Here is an 18,476-nt window from a genome sequence, read left to right on the forward strand (position 1 = left end):
CATAAGGATTAAACATTCTTTTACATTTTAGATCTGACTAATGGGTTATCTGAAAATAAATTTGCAACAACTTTAAAACGGCCAAATTGGAGAATAATTAGAAATGTAGTGAATCTGGCCTATAATTAGAAGTTTATACAGATACTAAAATTTACTGTTTTTAATGAATAACCCTCTTTGTTGTTTTTTTTTTAAAGAGGCATATATTGCTAACAATATCTAGAGCTAAACACTGAAAATGAAGTCACTTTAAAATTTTGTGGTTTTCTTCAACGTATTACTACTGACCAAAAAAACAAACAAAAAAACAAATACATAGCCACATTCTCAGAAATATTTAAAAATTTTAAATGCATATTCATCTTACTTTGATATTTTCTCAGAAAAAAAAATACACACCAACTGCTTTTATATAGTTTACAATATGTGAATGCTAAAACACAGACAAAAGTCGAGCAAGATATCTACAGTATTTTATAATATTTACACAATAAATGAAAGATTTGTCTGAACCAATAAACACAGTACTACACATAGGTTTTACTCTATTTAAATTAAAACATCTAGGTTTAATACACTTTTCACTTTGAATACTGACCATATCCAGCTCATCAAATTTTCCTCATAACTTACTTCACTCGTGAGAGCCATTTTAGTTTCCTATAGGCAACTAATATATTTAGTCCTTGAAATTAGACTCTGACATCAGCTCTCCATTATTAATGTTCATTTGTTCAGTGATCTCTTCTTGTGTTATTGGCAAAACCATTTTTGCTGCAGAATCAACCTTGAATAGTGTATCCATTTTTATTATGGGATTGATATTAAAGGACTTTTGAAATGATTTTGAAGTGAAGTAATAAACAAATGGGTCGAAACAGCAGTTCATGGTAGCAATACACAAGGTAATGGGGTACATGGTCCGTGCAAATCTTTCAACCGAACAATTTGCAATGGCTTGTGAGCGAACCAAAGCATACAAGAAAAGAATGGAATTGTAGGGAACAAAACACACAACAAAAATGGCCACGTGAACAATTATCATTTTCAAAACCTTCCCTTTGTTGGTTCCAATCTGGCACAAGGTCACAGGCTTCCGAAGAGTTCGCAAAACCAACGATGAACAAGTAAGGTTCAACAGCAAGGGAATTATAAATCCAACTACTTCAATGAATATTGTGATTTTTGACAGGTAGGTCTTCCAGATGCTTTTGGAAAACCCTTCAAAACACGTGGTGCTAGATTTTGATACGTTGGTGGTGGAAAAAAGTGATGCAGAAATTCCTCCACTAAGCACAATCGCCCAGACACTGGCACAGACAATTGCAGAGTTTTTTCTTGTCCGAATGGTACGCGATCGAAATGGGTAGACAATGGCCAAGAAACGATCCACGCTGATACAGGTTAGAAAGAGCATGCTTCCATAAATGTTGGTCAAGAATGCGGTTCCTGAAATCTTACACAAGGTATCTCCAAAAGGCCAGTGGCGATTAAAATTATAAAAAATTTTAAATGGCAAAGTGAATACGAAAAGCAGGTCAGACACAGCAAGGTTGGTCATGTAGATGGCAGTTTCATTGTGCATCTTCATTCTGAAGCAGAAGACAAAGAGGGAGGCACAGTTTGTGATCAAGCCAAGGATAAATATCACACTGTACACGGATCCGTAGAGGTTGTACTTAAAGGAGTCATCAATGAGACAGGATAAATTGTTGCTATGGTTTCCCATCCCAGGCTCTAGGTTGTTCTGTTGAATCCAGTATGGATTCTAACATCCATATAATTTAGAAACCATGTAAACTAGTATGTGCATTTCATGTATTTTTTATGGAATCAGAATTTCTTTCCATGGGTTTCACCTTTTTTTAGCACAGGCACCTAAAATAAATAAAAAAAATAATGCAGATTGTGAGAAACATGTAAAAAATAAATAAATACAAATTAGTTATGATTTTTTTTTAATTTAAGCTATATATTTATTTTTTTACTGGAAAAGCAATTTAGAGCATCAAAAATTATACTCTGAATGAACATGTATCATCACACAACGCCCCCCATTCTCCCCCAAAAAGCAAACAAAAAAAATAATCTAAAATGCTGTGCGGGGGAGTCCATCTTGGAACTTTAACACAGAATATAACTTTGCCAGAGGGATATGCAGAAATAGCAAATAAGTCTTGGATGGACAGCAAGAGGAAATCTGTATTCCCTCGCTCCACTTGAGTGCCCAACACTGATGTTCCTGGGAGGCAGATGTTCCTGCACTGCTCACTAGCCCAAAGCTGTGGAAACATCCGAAAGTGAATTTCAAATTTTAGGCGCTAAGAGAGACGTTACATATAGCAGCTTTTACACCAAGTAATGCTCAATCTGAGCGTTTTATCAGTCATGACAGATCGATAGTCACAAGTTAATTTACTTTTCATTTACTTCCCATCAACAACACATCAACTGTCAAAATAGTCAGGCAGTACTTCAATGTCACTGCTGGTGGTGTGATGAGTAAAGAGTGTGTGCTGTGTAAATAACAATACCTGCATGGGGGAATTAAGCAGTCATAGGAACTGCTACTGTCCGCCTTTCAAAAGGGCCATAGATACTTATCTCTTCTATAGTCACCTATAGATTTCATCTGACCCAGCCAATAACCATCTGAAAACTAGAGGAGATTTATTAAGTGGCAAAATGTGAAATTCTTGTGCAAACTGCTAAATAGAATGTTTGACAACATTTACCACTTTGTTCTAGAATGGGGTCAAGAAGGAATTTTTTTCCTAGTTTGTTGTAAGTGCTTCAAACTGGTTTTTTTTTTTAGCCTTATTTCGGATCAACAGCAAAAAACAAATGTGAGGAAGGCTGAAGGCTGAATTTGATGGACGCAAGTCTCTTGTCAGCTATGTAACTATAGAATAGCAGTTGCCTTGATAAATCTCCCCAAGTCATAACACATGCATTCAACAAAAAACAAAAAAAAAAAAAAAATAAACCACAACATGACAAAAGTGCCACAAGGCAGCAGACACCTCTAAAGACCACCTAAACACTGGTGAAGTTTGAAATCGAAACTCACAATACAATTAGACACTAGTCTTAGAAAAATTATACCAACAAGTGCAGTAAAAGCTATGATTTTAGCATGGAATACTGCTGAACTCAGTTGCCCTGTATAAGAGTGTGGAAAAGGGAGAAAGAAAGATAAAAATAGACATGTTTAAAATGTATATTCTTTTTGTAGCACAGCACACCGCTAATTGCAGTTCAGCAACCACTGTGTTAACCTGCTAGAGAAAACAACTAGTATTTACATTAAGTCTTCTGCACATGTACATTTGGAACCAAAAATACCATACGTGTGATAAAAATAAAACAAGGGTAGACCATGGCTGCGTAATAACAGGGAACATTAAACTGAAACTCCTGTGATCTAAGCACTGGTTAATATAAAAATTAGAGGCATTTAGATGTTGGGTAGGACATAGCTCTTGGCTGCCTTTAATGGATGAAAGTAGACTCTTGTTAAAAGCTCTAAAATGTTCTATACTTTGAAATCTGCACGAGCTTGTACATTGGCTTCTTTACAAGATGTGCAAATGAATCAAAAACAACTTTTATTGTAGAGTAAAAAGTACTGTTAAAAAAAAAATAAAAAAAAAAAAAGTATTTCTTTACAATCTTGATTAGCACAGGCCCAGCATTTAGTTTCGCGTGGGCATTAGCCTTCCAGTGTTTCCCTAGGGAGAAGCATTGGATTGGCTGAGATCATCACGGCGGATTAGCTCAACCAAGGAGGGGAGCAGCTGTTACAAGACCAGTGTGCCACAAGAAATAAGGTAAGTAAATCTTATTTTTTTAAACCCACACAGTGGGGGGCCCAGGCACTTAAAGAGGTAGGGTAAAACTAAAGGGTTAGAATACATGTTCCTATGGTGTACCTTTAACAGACATAGATACACTCAATCTATTAAATAATGGCAACAATAATATTAGTTGCAAGTTCCTGATTTTGGTCTTACTTTGACATGCATAAAAGTTTCACTATAGAATCTCCATCCTACAGTAATTTAACTTAAAAAAAAAAAATGCACTATAAATATATGTAAGAATTCTACAAGCTAAATGGTTTTAAGTGATTGGCCTTTACTACTTGTATGAAGGCCATAACATAGCCTAGTTGTCTAACATTAGAAACTTTCATTATATATATATTTTCATCTTCAGGTGGTTTTTTGTGAATAAGCTCTAATCAACAGAATTGGCAACAGCAAAAATGTTGCTGAAGCAAAGATATGCAGATAGATCAAGTTGATTAAATTACCATATTAGGAATATCCATTACATGGTTCTAAAACACCTTGTTCTAATGGAGTAGGAAAGAGGTTTTCACACATCTCAAATGAGAATAAAAGAATGGTTAGGCTAGGGTGTCAAAACTACAGATGATGCATTGATTCAAGCTGATCAGGGGCACAGCCAGCACTGAAATAAGTTACGTTTTCTTACCTTTTAAAAGGCGGGAGGAAGTGAACAAGCCACCTTTTTTAACACTATAGGGTCAGTAATACACGTTAGTGTTCCTGTCCCTATAGTGTTCCTTTAAGCCAGAGGTGAGCCGATGCAAATTAAGCAATACAAATAAGTCAATAAAAATACTATGAAGATGGCAACATTCTGCACTCCTGATGTCGTGGACTATATCTCCCCTGAAACTTTACCAGCATTATGAGATATTTAGTTCACAACATCTGGTGTGCCGAACGTTGCCTATCCCTGGTCTAGAACATTAACTCTATGATTGTTAGGACTAATCTGATGAAGTTAGGGAAGGGGGATAGCATCCAAACTTTAAAGACATGCTTCAAAAGTATCCAACAAAGTCAAATAAAACCCTGTATTCCAGCTTAAAGTATTTTTAGAAAGATGGAGCTGAACTACTAAATACAGGAATTCAGTGGAAACCAACACTGCAACTCACAAACACCTCCTTATCTGAAGGCTAGTATTGCTGCCAAAAAAGATAATGGTAAAACTTTAATTTTTCAGACTATTGGCCAGGATCTGATTTCCTTGGTGGTCTGCTCCATGTTGTTGCAGGATAGAGCGTGCGGACCTGGAAACTGATTTTCTAACTCTAAACTGTTAATGCATAAGGTATTTTAAAATGTTTTCCATAAGAAGGCCAGGATTTACATGTCAGGAGCCAGTAAGCACAGAATTCTGAAGGAAATGGATTGTATACCATTTGTTTTTACATAACTAAAGGGACACTCCAGGCAACCAGACCCTACATAATTAATGGGACACTCCAGGCATCAGCTGATTGAAGTGGTCTGGGTGCTGTGACCCTTTTGCACTTCGTGCTGCAATGTAAAACATGGCAGTTCCCTTTGAAATGCAATGTTTACATTGCAGCTCTAAGTCTGTCCTCCAAGATTCTACCAATAGAAGGCTTCCGGAAATCAAATTGACCTTTGGTTGCTTATCTGACGTTGGATGTCCTCACGGACCTCCAGCGTCAGATTTTCCCCATAGGAAAGCACTAAATAATGTTTTCATATGGGAAGGTCTAATGCACGCTTGGCCATTGCCGCGCATGTGCTTTCGGTCTCCCCCGCTGACGTCAGGAGCATGGGCGGAGCCTGACCCAGCGCTGAGGGACAGCGTCGCTAGATTCAGGCAAGTAGCTGAAGGGGATGGGGGACGTAGCACTCCAGGATTCCCTAGTGCCAGGAAAACGGGTTTGTTTTCCTGACACTGGAGAGTCCCCTTAATTTTTCTGCTTATTTGTAGCATAGCATAATTTTTTTTTTTTTTATACTATGCACTATAATTCAGTGTATCGATACAAGATTTTAGTCGGTTCCTTCAGTTTATAAGTTTGCGATTTATGGCATGCTTGTGTTTATGTTTAAAAGTTAGTTTAATGAATTCACTGGACATTGTAGCTTCACATTTATTGTGTTGGAGTCTGAATAGATGCAGCTGTGTAAATGCATTGTGGGTAAAAGATAAACATTTCTAACATTATCGCTGAAGTGGTTTAAGGCTAGAGAGGGCCTTACATCAAAGTAAGATTACATAGGGTGTTTAGTATTTATTGGACTAAAAGCTTGAGAGGGGTGATTAGGGTTAAAGTGGGATTAAATCTGGGTACAGGGTGTCAAGGACGGAGTTTAGGGTTAGAGTAGGGTTGACTTTAGTAGTGGGGTACATGGGTTGTTTAGTTTTTAAGAAGTGGTAAACCTAGGAGTAAGGCATACCTCCCAACTGTCCCTATTAAAAAAAAAAAGACAGTCCTTATTTTGGTCACATTCTATTCTAACGTCAATCTTTTCTAGGAACTCCAAATTGTTGGCGTGTCTAAATGTAGAACAGATCTCCACAGTAATTATACTCACGGTAATGTGTCTTTAGACTACAATAAAATAATGTAGAAATCAGCCTGTGTAAGTAAGCATTGGATTTGCTCTAAATTATATTTTAGTTGCATAATTTATTACAAAGCCACCTTAAAAAAATAAATAAAATAAAAATAAATATATATAATTCAGAACAGCCCCGCCCCAAGCCACATCTCACCTCACACTCCTGGGTAGATTGTGTGTTGAGAGGCTGTATTTCTCTTCTCAGCTTCTGCACACAATACAGCTTTTTTTTTATTTTATTTAATATATATTTATTAGCTGTGTCCCCCTCCTACACATCTTTTATTTATTTTTTTGCAGTGAGGTGGTCTCTAATCCTCATTCATTGGTGTGCTTCCTCATTCCCTGGTGTGCTGCTAGTGAGGTCTAGGATAGGTGGAGACCCTTCTGCATGTCCCTTTGTGGTTTCTGACAGAAAATGAGCATTTGCAGAGAGCCACTTCCAGCCAGAAGTGAAACCTACAAGGGAGCACAGGGACATAGGTAGCTTTTCCCCACCGGCCCATGCAGCTGTGGGGGGCTCAGCAGAGTCAGCGCTATAATGTCAACACAGGCTCTGCTGTCCTGACAGCCATTGCAAATGAAATTAATTTGCAATAAACAAATTTAATTTGCAATGGTTAAAATCCTGTGTACAGTATGGCTGCATACCTTAGCAATTGTGTACATGTTTGAAAGCATGAAAGAGTTAAATAGTTGTTCACACATCCCAGATTACCACATGCATGCTTGTACCTCCTACCTTTCCAAATAGCAAAAACACAATTATTTTAGGGATATCAATGGATGCAAGGTCAGTATGCAGTCTACGAAGGAAAAATGATAGGGGACTTCATGAACTGTAAATTTACTAAAAGAAATACAAAACAAAAATAAAACAAAACAATGCAAGGACTAGGCTTAAAGGGACACTGAAGGCGCCCAGACCACTTCAGCTAACTGAAGTAGTCTGGGTGCGGTGACCCTTTTGCACCTAGTGCTGCAATGCAAAACATTGAGAAACTGCCATGTTTACATTGCAGCTCTTAGTCTGCCCACTGGGGGCGCTTCCAGAATTCAAACTGACCTTTGGTCCGTTATCTGACACTGGACGTCTTTACATACCTCAAGTGTCAGATAATGCTCACACTGCCATTGCCACGCATGCTCATTAGTTCTCCACGCCGGCTGACGTCGGTGGGGGAGGAGCGCGGGTGGAGCCTGACCCAGCGCTGAATTCAGGTAAGCGGGAGGGGGGCCCCCCGAGGGAGGCAGGACCCATTAACCCTATATTGCCAGTAAAACTACTGTTTTCCAGGAACTATAGGATCCCTTCAAAGGCACTGTAGAAAGGCAGTTAACCTACATGCAAGGTTTCAGCTCTCCAGTTAGCCATTATCAGAACACGCACACACAGTGCTATTATTAAACACAACTGTTAACACTATGTGAGATCCCCAATTTACATTGTTGCTATAAACCTGTATTATGAATTATGTTCTTTATATACAATATTAGAAATGCATAGCAGCCTTGTCTAATATGTTTAATTTAAACATAATCACTGCGAGCACCATAACCACTACATGTCAATATTGGTTATGGTGCCAGGAGTTTCATATTAGAAACATTTGGCACCTTACTTTGAGTCCAGACCTAAGCTCTGCACTGCTGGGCTTAGCTCAGACATAAAGCGTCTGGTTGTCTGCTGGAAGTAGAGAACGCAGGGAGCAGCGCCCTGCAGACGCAAGGTAAGAAGTCAAACGTTTTAAAAAAATAAAAGAAGGTCTACTTAAAATTTGAAGGTCAAGAGCAGGGCACCGGGGCACTTGGTATGTTTCTTTAATTAGAGTCACAAGAAGCACTATATGTCAACACCACCATATGGGTTTGCAATTCCTATATAGGTTTCATAGCTGCAGCATAACTAAAAAGGAAAGTGTGGTTAACTTCACACCAATAAAACCCTGCATCGGTTTATTTCAGTGAAGGTTATCTTCTCTGGTAAAAAAAAAAAAAAAGTTAACAATTGTCACAATAAACCGCTGGTTAGGATCCAGACCACCGATATGAAGCAAATTATTTATTTAAACTTGTTAGCACATATAAAAACCTAAAAAAAAATAAAACACATATGCACTATATTAAGTGTGTAATATCACAAGCCCAAAAGAAAATTTAGCTGAAAAACGCTGTATTAGTGAAGCGCTGTGAAAACAAGCGCCATAAAGCAAGGCTACAGGATATTGTTGTGCAAGACAGACAGTGTGCATGTCGTTGGCTGGCCTTTACATTTTCCTGTGCTGTATCCTGGCTAATAAAAGGGGTGCAGCAACCTTGCTGAACTGCGATACATACAGGGTCAGACAACATGCGCAAAATAAAACAAGTGTATGGCTGCTTAGGGCTATGACCCTATAACCTCAACAGCAAAGAATGACAGACAACATTATATAATGGCAAAGGCCACAGCTTAACTTCATCTTTCTGCTAACCTTCTTTCGGAGAACAGGCATTTCCCTCAATTAGTAACCAAGAGCTCACGTCCCCCACTTACTCTGCCACCTCCCCAATGTCACGTGTCAAGCAGTTTGTCTTCTAATAGCAACACACTTTCTTCAGCTGTGACAACACACCACCATATTCCAACATAAGAGGAACTGGGTTGGACATTGGACATGTCTTAATCCCTGAAATATTTTTAAATATTTCGGCTACCATCCAGAATTCATAAGTGCCAACAACCCTAAAACTGCTGAGGCATCTACACATTTTGAGGTCCCGTCCCAGCAAAAATAGATCCTAACGACCTGTCCTACATTTGCAAATGTGGCTAGCAGTTTAATCCATTCCATCTGAGCAGTCCGTTTCCTTGCCTGCCCAACTCTGTAGTGGATGGTATGCATGCAATTTTAGGACTTATACCAAATCATTATATTTTATAGATTTACAGGTCATCTTCATAAAAAAATAAAAATAACCCTCCCTGATTGGTGTACTGGTTTGCAGAGAGCATCAAATAAGTTTCCATATATCAGTTATAGTTTGCCATTATCCAGACTACATCCTCGACAATGAGCCCAGGGATACGGTTTGCCACTTTTAACTTGGAATCAAACAATTAGCATTCTGAACTGCACGATCAGTACCTTGAAGAGAAAGACACTGACTGGTTTCGGATCCCCCCCTCCCAATGATTCCACCAATACAGTAAAACTGCACATTTTAGAATGGCCTTTTATTGTGGCCAGCCTAAGGCACACCTGTGCAATAATCATGCTGTCTAATCAGAATCTCGATATGCCACACCTGTGAAGTGGATGGATTATCTCGGCAAAGGAGAAGTGCTCACTAACACAGATTTAGACAGATTTGTGAACAATATTTGAGAGAAATAGGCCTTTTGTGTACATAGAAAAAATCTTAGATCTTTGAGTTCAGCTCATGAAAAATTGGGGCAAAAACAAAAAAGTTTATAATTTTGTTCAGTGTATGTAGGAGAACTAGGCATAGGCGTGCGCACGGGGTGTGCCGGGTGTGCCTGGGCACACCCTAATCCCGCGGCACGCCTATGTATATTGAGACCGGCAGGGGAGAGCTCAGGATCTCCCCTGTCGGCTCATGCAGAGCCGGCGCTATCCGAGCGCCGGCTCTGCTCTCAGCCTCCCTCCTCACTGACCCACATGCAGGGAGGGAGGCAGGAGAGGACCCGGCGGAGCTATTGCCGGCAGCTCTGCCGGGTTCCTCTCGCGAGATATGAGCGTTGCCGCGGCAACGCTCAAATCTCGCGAGAGTGAACTCTAGCCCCAGAGGGGCTAGAGTTCACTCTCCACTGGACCACCAGGGATGGAATCAGCAGCAACAAGGATCCCCCCTCCCTACAAAAGGTAAGAAGGGAGGGGGGATAGCAAGTAATGTACCCCCACCTCCACCCCCACAATCACCCACACACATACAGCACCCACACACATACAGCACACTAACAGCACCCTCACACACACAGCACACTAACAGTACCCTCACAAACACAAACAGGACCCTAACAAACACACACACACAGCACACTACCAGTACATTAACAGCACCCTCACAAGCGCGCACACACACACACAGTACATTAACAGCACCCTCACAAGCGCGCACACACACAAACACCCTCACCCACATAGCACACTACCAGCACCGTCACACACACATCACACTAACAGCACACACACACACACACACACACACAGCAGTGTGTGTATGTGTATATATATATATATATATATATATATATATATATATACATACATACACATAACCATCCCCCCATGTTTCCTATATATACACATATATATGCGGCGTGTGCTTGTGCTTTAGGGTGCACACCCTAATGCAATAGGCTGCGCACGCCTATGAAACTAGGAGGAATAGATTTCCTGTATCCTATATAAATAAGATCCGCACAGCAGGATGACCCACTCCAAGAGATCTGTGCGAGACATTTAGACACACACTGCCACAAATGACAACCAGAGTGTGTTATGTACCATGAACGCAGTCATATCACACCCTGCGGGCACTAGTAATTACCTCCTGGGAATTCATACATGCTCATCAGTCTGGCAGCCTGGTCTGCCCCAGATACTGAAATCCACTGGGAAATAATTCCAACCAAGGCCTGTAGAACACTGATATTCCAGACCACCAGCCTCTGCACTAACCCACACAGTGCTGCGCTAGCAGAGGTCCTGCACAAATCCTGCTTGCTGCCTTACTCCAACAGGCCTTCTAGTGAACCTTCTGCAAGTATAATTTGCTGATAAATGATATAAGGCTGTATGCTAGTGGCCTGGACCCTGGTCATTTGCTCCCCTACTCCCTCCCCTTTCCCTTTTCAGCCATTCCCTAGATTTTAACATTAGGTTTTGATTTTAGCACATGTATAATGCAACCCAACTCTAATATCCTGATCATAAAACTCCAGAATAAAAGTCACACCATTTCTTTCTACACCACTTTGGCTTCACTTTATATAGACCACGAGATCTCACCTGCATTAAACCATTTCTAATCACTGGTTCAGTAACTCTGTGAGTAGAACTTCAGCATCTTGGTCACAGATCAGATTTCTCGAATACTGAACCAAGTGTTTTATCCTCACTAGAGTAAGAAAATGAACTCCGTTAATGTGGCTAACAACATAATGACCCTTTGCAATCTAGTAAAAAAAAAAAAAAATGATGGTTAAATCTTTTCATTATTATATTATCATTAGAAATATTTTGTCAAAAGTGCATTATCAAATGGTTTGTGAAAATTAAAAAAGAAATAATAAAGTCCAAAACAGCATTTTCTTAGAAAGCCTAATTCTCTAATTATCATTACACTAGAGGTAGCAAAAAGCAATCTTCAGCCGTTCTAGAACTATATTCTCTATGATATTTATCAAGCCTCTAGTGTCAAAACATCATTGTAGAGAATCTACATTTTGTCCATCTCCGCCCTAGATTGTTAGCTCAGAGACCATGTAATTTATATTCTATAATACCAAAAAAATATATATATACCTTTATACTTATATGGATTTGAATAAGACTATTTGATTAAATAAATTATAGATGGTCACCTACTGTACCACTGAGCACTCAGATGCTAAAACAATGAAAATGTGCATTAAATAAATATTGGAGATAATTTTCAAAAGGGAACAAATAAATACCTTAATAGTGACTCCAATTCAGCTGATGAACATTTACAGTCTTTAACCATCTACATCCTGTGAGCCCTTTAAGGCATTTCCTGACCAAGTGTATAATGCAGAGTAAGATCTGTTTTGGATTCACTTAATTATCTTCACAGAGATGTCTTGCTCTGACCAGATCTTTGGTTATGGGGGATGGGAAGCACATGTTCCCCCCTCAGCACAAACAATGCAGCCCAGCAGTGTTTGTCTAGGCTCAATACATTGCAAAGCCATATGTTCATTATTGTCTCAGATCTTTAGCCCCCTATAAAAATGGTATCTAAAGATTAGTTCGAAATTAATTTAATTAGAGCCCAGACATCGGTTATCAAATAGATTTGTTAAAGCAGATTTCTTTAAATGCAATTTCCATATGTTATGCATTTAGTGCAGATTATATTCAACTTTTAGGATTTACATGCATTAATGCAAACCTCGCATGTTATGCCAGCTGTAGTAGTGATGGTGCCATGAGTACCCAGGCCCTGTTTTGCGGTAATATGGCAAATCGTTTGCCCTTTTTTTTTTTACCTAGGTCTCATCATGTTACTTTTCTGCTCAAAAGCAAGATTTACGCCAATTCTGCCAGCCATTGACTAAAGGCATCAGCTGGACACGCTCAGCCAATGAATGGCACACTGTGCCCGCAGCGTTGGCCTGGAACTCTTGTTGTACACCTCTGGCAGCCGAGGGGTTAAACTCTGTTTTGGCTGCGTATCATAGCAAAACACTGCACAAACAGACTTCAGGCACTATGACCACTTCAAATCTCTGAAGTGGTCATGGTTTTTGGACTAACTCTTTTAGGATCAACAGTCTCTCTAGAAGACCAATCTTCCACACATTTTTTTTTTCTACTCTGGTGTCTGTTTTTGATATTTAGAAAATCATTAAACTCATGGGTATGTATTCACTAAACCAGGTATTGCAGAGTTTAGACTAAAATATTAAAATTGGGAAAATGTGGAATAATTCTCCCTCCCCCCCCCTCCATATTGATAATTTGGCCTAACATTTTCCATAATTGCTTAGTGAAGAGCTCACAGCACAATGTGTTTTTAACCCCTTAAGGACCAAACTTCTGGAATAAAAGGGAATCACGACATGTCACACATGTCATGTGTCCTTAAGGGGTTAAAGTGCTGTATATGGTTTATGAAGACGTAGTTTGTGCAAATTATTTTTCATTTAAATTACTCATTCAAGTCCAGAAATAGTTATGAATAGGCTGTGAAGTCACTAAAAAGGGCTTATGAATAATCCACCTCTAGGCTGCACCCTCAGTCACTCTACCCAAACGTCTATCTTTGGCCAGTTGTGATGTTGGGCTATAAATCCATGTAAAGTTTTAGATAGAAAATAATTTGTGCCAGCCAGTGCTCGGTTATGTTAAATCAGGGAAAAAATGCTATTATAATGGGACTGTTGGGATCTGCAATATTGCCTGGAAAAAGTATTGAAAGGTACACCTTATCCCAAGGGTATTCAAATTATAGATCTCCAGCTGTTTTAGAACTTCAGACCCCAGGAGGCTTTACCAGCTGTAAGGTTGCAAAGCATCAAGGGAGCTGTTCTGCAAATAGCTTCAAAATCTGGGCACAGAAAAGGCATTTCATGCAAATCATTTACACAATACAAGCATATTCCGTAGAACTTTACATTGCAACAGATTTGACATGCAAGAACACTAGCTTCTGTTGGCCCAGCGGAGTCAAGCTTTCTGCCTGTATTAACTTTTTTTTCGCATGATTTGTTAGTACAATATAACCCTTTAATTTTTCATAATTGCAAACAAATTCAGAGTGCCAAAGAATCATGAAGAAGGTAAATGATTTGCATTGTGTCCGGTCTGGTTTTTAAGAACATGCTCAATTTCAAAACATTATTAAACCATTGACATAAGGGTACTTTAATGATGACAATAGTATGTGTATATAGGATTTTAAAATCAACTATATTGAAAACTATATCTGTCTAAAAATGTGACATATCCTCTTTAGAAATGAAACAATACATTTAGTTTAAAACTTCTTTGATGGATACCACAATAAGAAGACAGTATAAATTATCCACTACATTTGAAACTGAGACTTTAGAAAAATCCAAATGCATAGTAAAAACCAAATACATCTTCTGTTTAGCTTTTTTGGCCTTATGCGTCTTGTGAGAAGCATACTGCCTTTTTATTTATTTTTTTATAAACGTACAAAAGATTGGAATGACATGAATGAACAATACTGGAAGGTTGTCATTGACAGTGACAACAAGACTGAGATACTAAAGAATCATTTGATTGGTAAACTAGTCCTTTCGCCCTTAAGGAACAACGTATGTCCCCAGGCTTTAGGCAGCTGATTTAGATCATGAGTTTTGAAGTGATGTGCTTCAAAACTTTGCCATATGTGTATAAAACCTTATATAGCTTTTTCTTTTCATGTAACAACGATCAGTGTTATTCGCTATAGTGTGAGCTGTAAGTTATGTAACGAATTCAAAGCAAATTTATTGGACAAAAAACAAATTGGAAATTATCGCCAAGACTCCAATCTCCAAAACTGGACATTCCCACTTTAGGAAGTAAAACTATATGTATTCTCTAAAATCTAAAGATATATTTGCGATTACTAGATGATCACCCCGTAAATAATATTCTCGCGGGTACCCCAAGATTAGTGTCATTTACAGAAGATTAGGAATATTTCACACGTATATGAGTAGTGGCCACGTAAAGTAATTTTTAGCTTATAAAATAGATATTCTAACCAAATATTTTATTATGCAAATAACTGGCAATATGTAGATCACCTAATATGCACACAATATTACAGAAAATGCAAAGTATGTATATTGAGGGATAAAATACCTAAAGAAAAGTGTTGACAGTGTTCTACCCTAAGAATTTCATAGTTCACACAAAGTGCAGTTACTGAAAAGCATATGGAGTACATACCATTAAAGTGACTGGCATGCACTTAGGAATGTGACCTTTTCTTCCTTAAAAATAAAAAGGTACGGTAATTAACATGTAACCCCCAGCTATATATTTCAGAACGCCCAAAGGGCAGCAGTCAGTTTGCTTGGCATCACCTGAGCTCAAGCAGGGTGACACAAAATTCCAAGTTCTTGAAGCCAGGAACCTGGCTGCCCCTAGCATAAAGAGCCTACTCCCCATGCTTAATACAATGTCTTAAAAAAGGGACAGGTATTTTCATAGGACAACACCAAACAATCATGCATACCATAGAACGCCACTGCAAAATATGTTGGACCTTTATGCAATGGTGTAACAAGGGCGGGGTCACAAGGGATTTGCCCTGGGTGCCAAATTCTTAGAGGCACAAAATTAATAAGTGAAAAGGAAATAAATCAAATATAGCGCACACAGAATTTAATGCTGCAGCTACAAGTGCCGAAGTAAGTCGCCTTTGGCACCACATTGTCTTGTATAAGGAAGTCAACCCTGATGGGCAGATTGCTAACTGGACAGCTTTGGATTTGCTTCGGTAGGTGAACAAGTGAAAGTTGCAATAGCCTGACTGACTTTGTTGTGACATTAAGAATCTTTAAATGTCACGGTTTCACTGCCAGTTGTGAAGTACGTTTCTCAAAACGTATCAGAGATTTTCAATGAGCCAAGAAAGAATGAACAACCTAGCAATGCTGTCAGAGAGATTTCACTGTACAGTTCAGTTTCTTAAAATACAACATATGTGCTTGGTGGCAGGGGGTAAGGTGTTCAATACTCGACTTCTAGAAGGGATTCAGGAGTGCTAATGGTCCACAGGTTAGGGGACCCAGTGCTAGCCTTTTTCTGGGCACTGGCAACCCACGGTACGCAAAATAAGGATATTCATTTTGCCAATTCCACTATGGGAATTGGACCTGACATTTAGTAGGAAAACAACCAAAAATAATAAAATATATATATATATATATATATATATATATATATAAATAATATCTCTATATCCCCTCCAAACGATTAAGCCATTTTTGTGTCTGTCTGGGCATGTGACTCAAAGAGTTAACATTGTGACCATGTGAGGTGGAAACTGAGGGTCCATGAATTCCTCCAGCCCTGACTGTGAAGCACAGTCCCTGCTGCTATTATGTCTGACACTCATTAAATCCAAGACCCCCCTCCTTTTTTTTCCACCCCTCCTCCAACTCACATTTCTCATCCCTCCTGATGTTTACAATACACTGCTTTCCATCCTCCAAAACATCTGCATTAAAGTTCACAGTTCATTTTAAAAGCTCAAGGTCACGCCCAATCAAATATAGCTGGATATGCACAAGTATGTCCACAAGTATAAAAATATTTAAGAACATAATTTAAAAACAAAAAGTAAAAAAATAAAATAAAAAATAAAATATATATTACAACCCACACAACACAAAAACCACGTCACTAAATAACGGTAACCACCATAACATAGAGAGATGGAACTTGTAATTAGAGACAGAGTTCTAAGCACTGTCAATTAAATGGGTTAAACTGTAGTGGAGTGTTGGGGCTCATTTAAAAATAGAATATAGCACATTCATCCAGTGGATTACAGATGTAAGGTTACAGTGCTTAAAGACAGTAATCAGGAATAGATTGCAAAGTTTAACATACCATGTTTAGGGTTTGATGTGTCAGTTGATGGAACAGCCAATACTTTTTAGGAGTCAGGGTATTAGCCAATTATTGTAATCTCTCAATTCTTGGGCATATTGCTTACATTGACTGGCACTATTAATGAAAGATTAAATGTAGCTCTATATGCTGATTACACACACACACACACACACACACACACACACACACACACACACACACACAATTGGTGATAATGTACAATAGGGGATTTTGTCCTTGGATTTCCCAATGGAATACTAGCAAAATTGCATCCAGGGCACAATAGATTATACTTGATTGGCTTTTAACCAGAGTATTGATCCAAAATGACACATTAACAAAGCAATCCGTTTCCCTGGCTGTTCTATGACTCACATCCTACACAAAATCACTGCCAGCTTTACAAGCAGTATGAAGCAAACAAAAATAAAATATACAATATCAAATCAAAGTAACAATACACATCTTAAGGAAAATAAACAATGTATTGAACTGTGTATCCAAACGGTTCAACATGAAACATTAAGATATGGGTTCCCTTAAAAACATTACAAAGTTTATATTGTATAACTAAATAAAAAAACAAAGCTATCCAACTGACTGAAGAGTTGCTACAATATACAAAATATCACAAACATCAAAGCACACACACACACAATAAATACAAATGCACACCGGACACATTTCATTGCTTGTTTATATTTTGAAGACTCTAACGGCTGGGAGACCGAATACTCACTCTGATTTAGGGAGTCTTAAAGAACATAACGGTTGTCATAGAGGACCCATCTGTACATCCATCCTTGGAAAAATATTACGTTAAAGCAGAGTTGTCCACTTTATTATATTGCCGAATGGAGTTAATCCTGAGGATCTGAAGCCAGCAGCTGTTATCACCAGTACCCTTTTGTTAAACGAACTCCAACCTGCCTATAGCAAGCAGCATGCCCTAGAGAGAGAGAGAGAGAGAGAGAGAGAGAGTGTGTGTGTGTGTGTGTGTGTGAGTGAGGGAAGGAGGGAGAAGAGGGGGGCAGGAAAAGAAACCTCATAGAAAAAGCCTAATATCTGGGCTGGATCTGAGAAGAGGACCTTTGGGGGTCTCAATAGGAAATGCTTTCTATTGGATGAGGAGGAGTATTATTAGAATGGGAAGCCCTCCCAGTCTCCTGTGCTTTGCCATTATTGAAAACCCAGTCACAGACTTTATACACTTTATAAAGAGCTTTGTGTTGTGTTGGGAGGGGGGAAGAATCGCCCTCCACCCAATTAGAATTAGCATGTGTTAAGGCTGCCTCTGTGGAATAAAGTCCCTCTATACTGGACTCCAACACCTATTACCCCCCCCCCCCAAATGCAAAGGACTGCAGTTGGTTAATTATATAATGATGTGAAACTGCTTAGATGCTTTGTTTAAAAAAAAAAAAATCCCCTTATTTGGGGCTTTTTTTTTTTTTTGCAAATCCACTTCCCAACTAACTGTAGCGACCTTTTGCCTAAATTCTGAGCGGCTTTGTTAGGTAAAAGTTGTACCCAGAATATGCCAGCCTAGTTAATTGGCTATTCTGACTTGTCCTTGGGTGGAATACAAATTTGTCTGGGTATAGGCCAGCTGGTCTCTATTACCAAAAGCCCAGAATACTAAAAAGGTGAACTGTCCAGATTGATGCTTTCTAAGGAAAAGATACAATGATACATTGAAAATGTGTTAATTTAAAGCCAATAG

General features: G+C 38.8%; 1 protein-coding gene across 1 annotated transcript; it reads right to left on the bottom strand.

Moving 5' to 3' along the window:
• Window positions 1–411: 411 nt before the first annotated feature.
• LPAR4 (lysophosphatidic acid receptor 4) lies at window positions 412–17,922 on the bottom strand. The gene is made up of 2 exons (XM_063433353.1): window positions 17,493–17,922; window positions 412–1,878 (listed from the first exon to the last, which is right to left on the bottom strand). The coding sequence occupies exon 2, from the start codon at window positions 1,727–1,729 to the stop codon at window positions 680–682; it is 1,050 nt and encodes a 349-aa protein (XP_063289423.1). The 5' UTR covers window positions 1,730–1,878; window positions 17,493–17,922; the 3' UTR covers window positions 412–679.
• Window positions 17,923–18,476: the final 554 nt, after the last annotated feature.

The sequence above is a fragment of the Pelobates fuscus genome, chromosome 9, assembly GCF_036172605.1.
Source record: "Pelobates fuscus isolate aPelFus1 chromosome 9, aPelFus1.pri, whole genome shotgun sequence".
NCBI classification, from domain to species: domain Eukaryota; kingdom Metazoa; phylum Chordata; class Amphibia; order Anura; family Pelobatidae; genus Pelobates; species Pelobates fuscus.

Excerpts from the sequence above, each read along its gene's own strand:
- LPAR4 (XM_063433353.1), bottom strand. The coding sequence starts at position 1,729 with ATGGGAAACCATAGCAACAATTTATCCTGTCTCATTGATGACTCCTTT.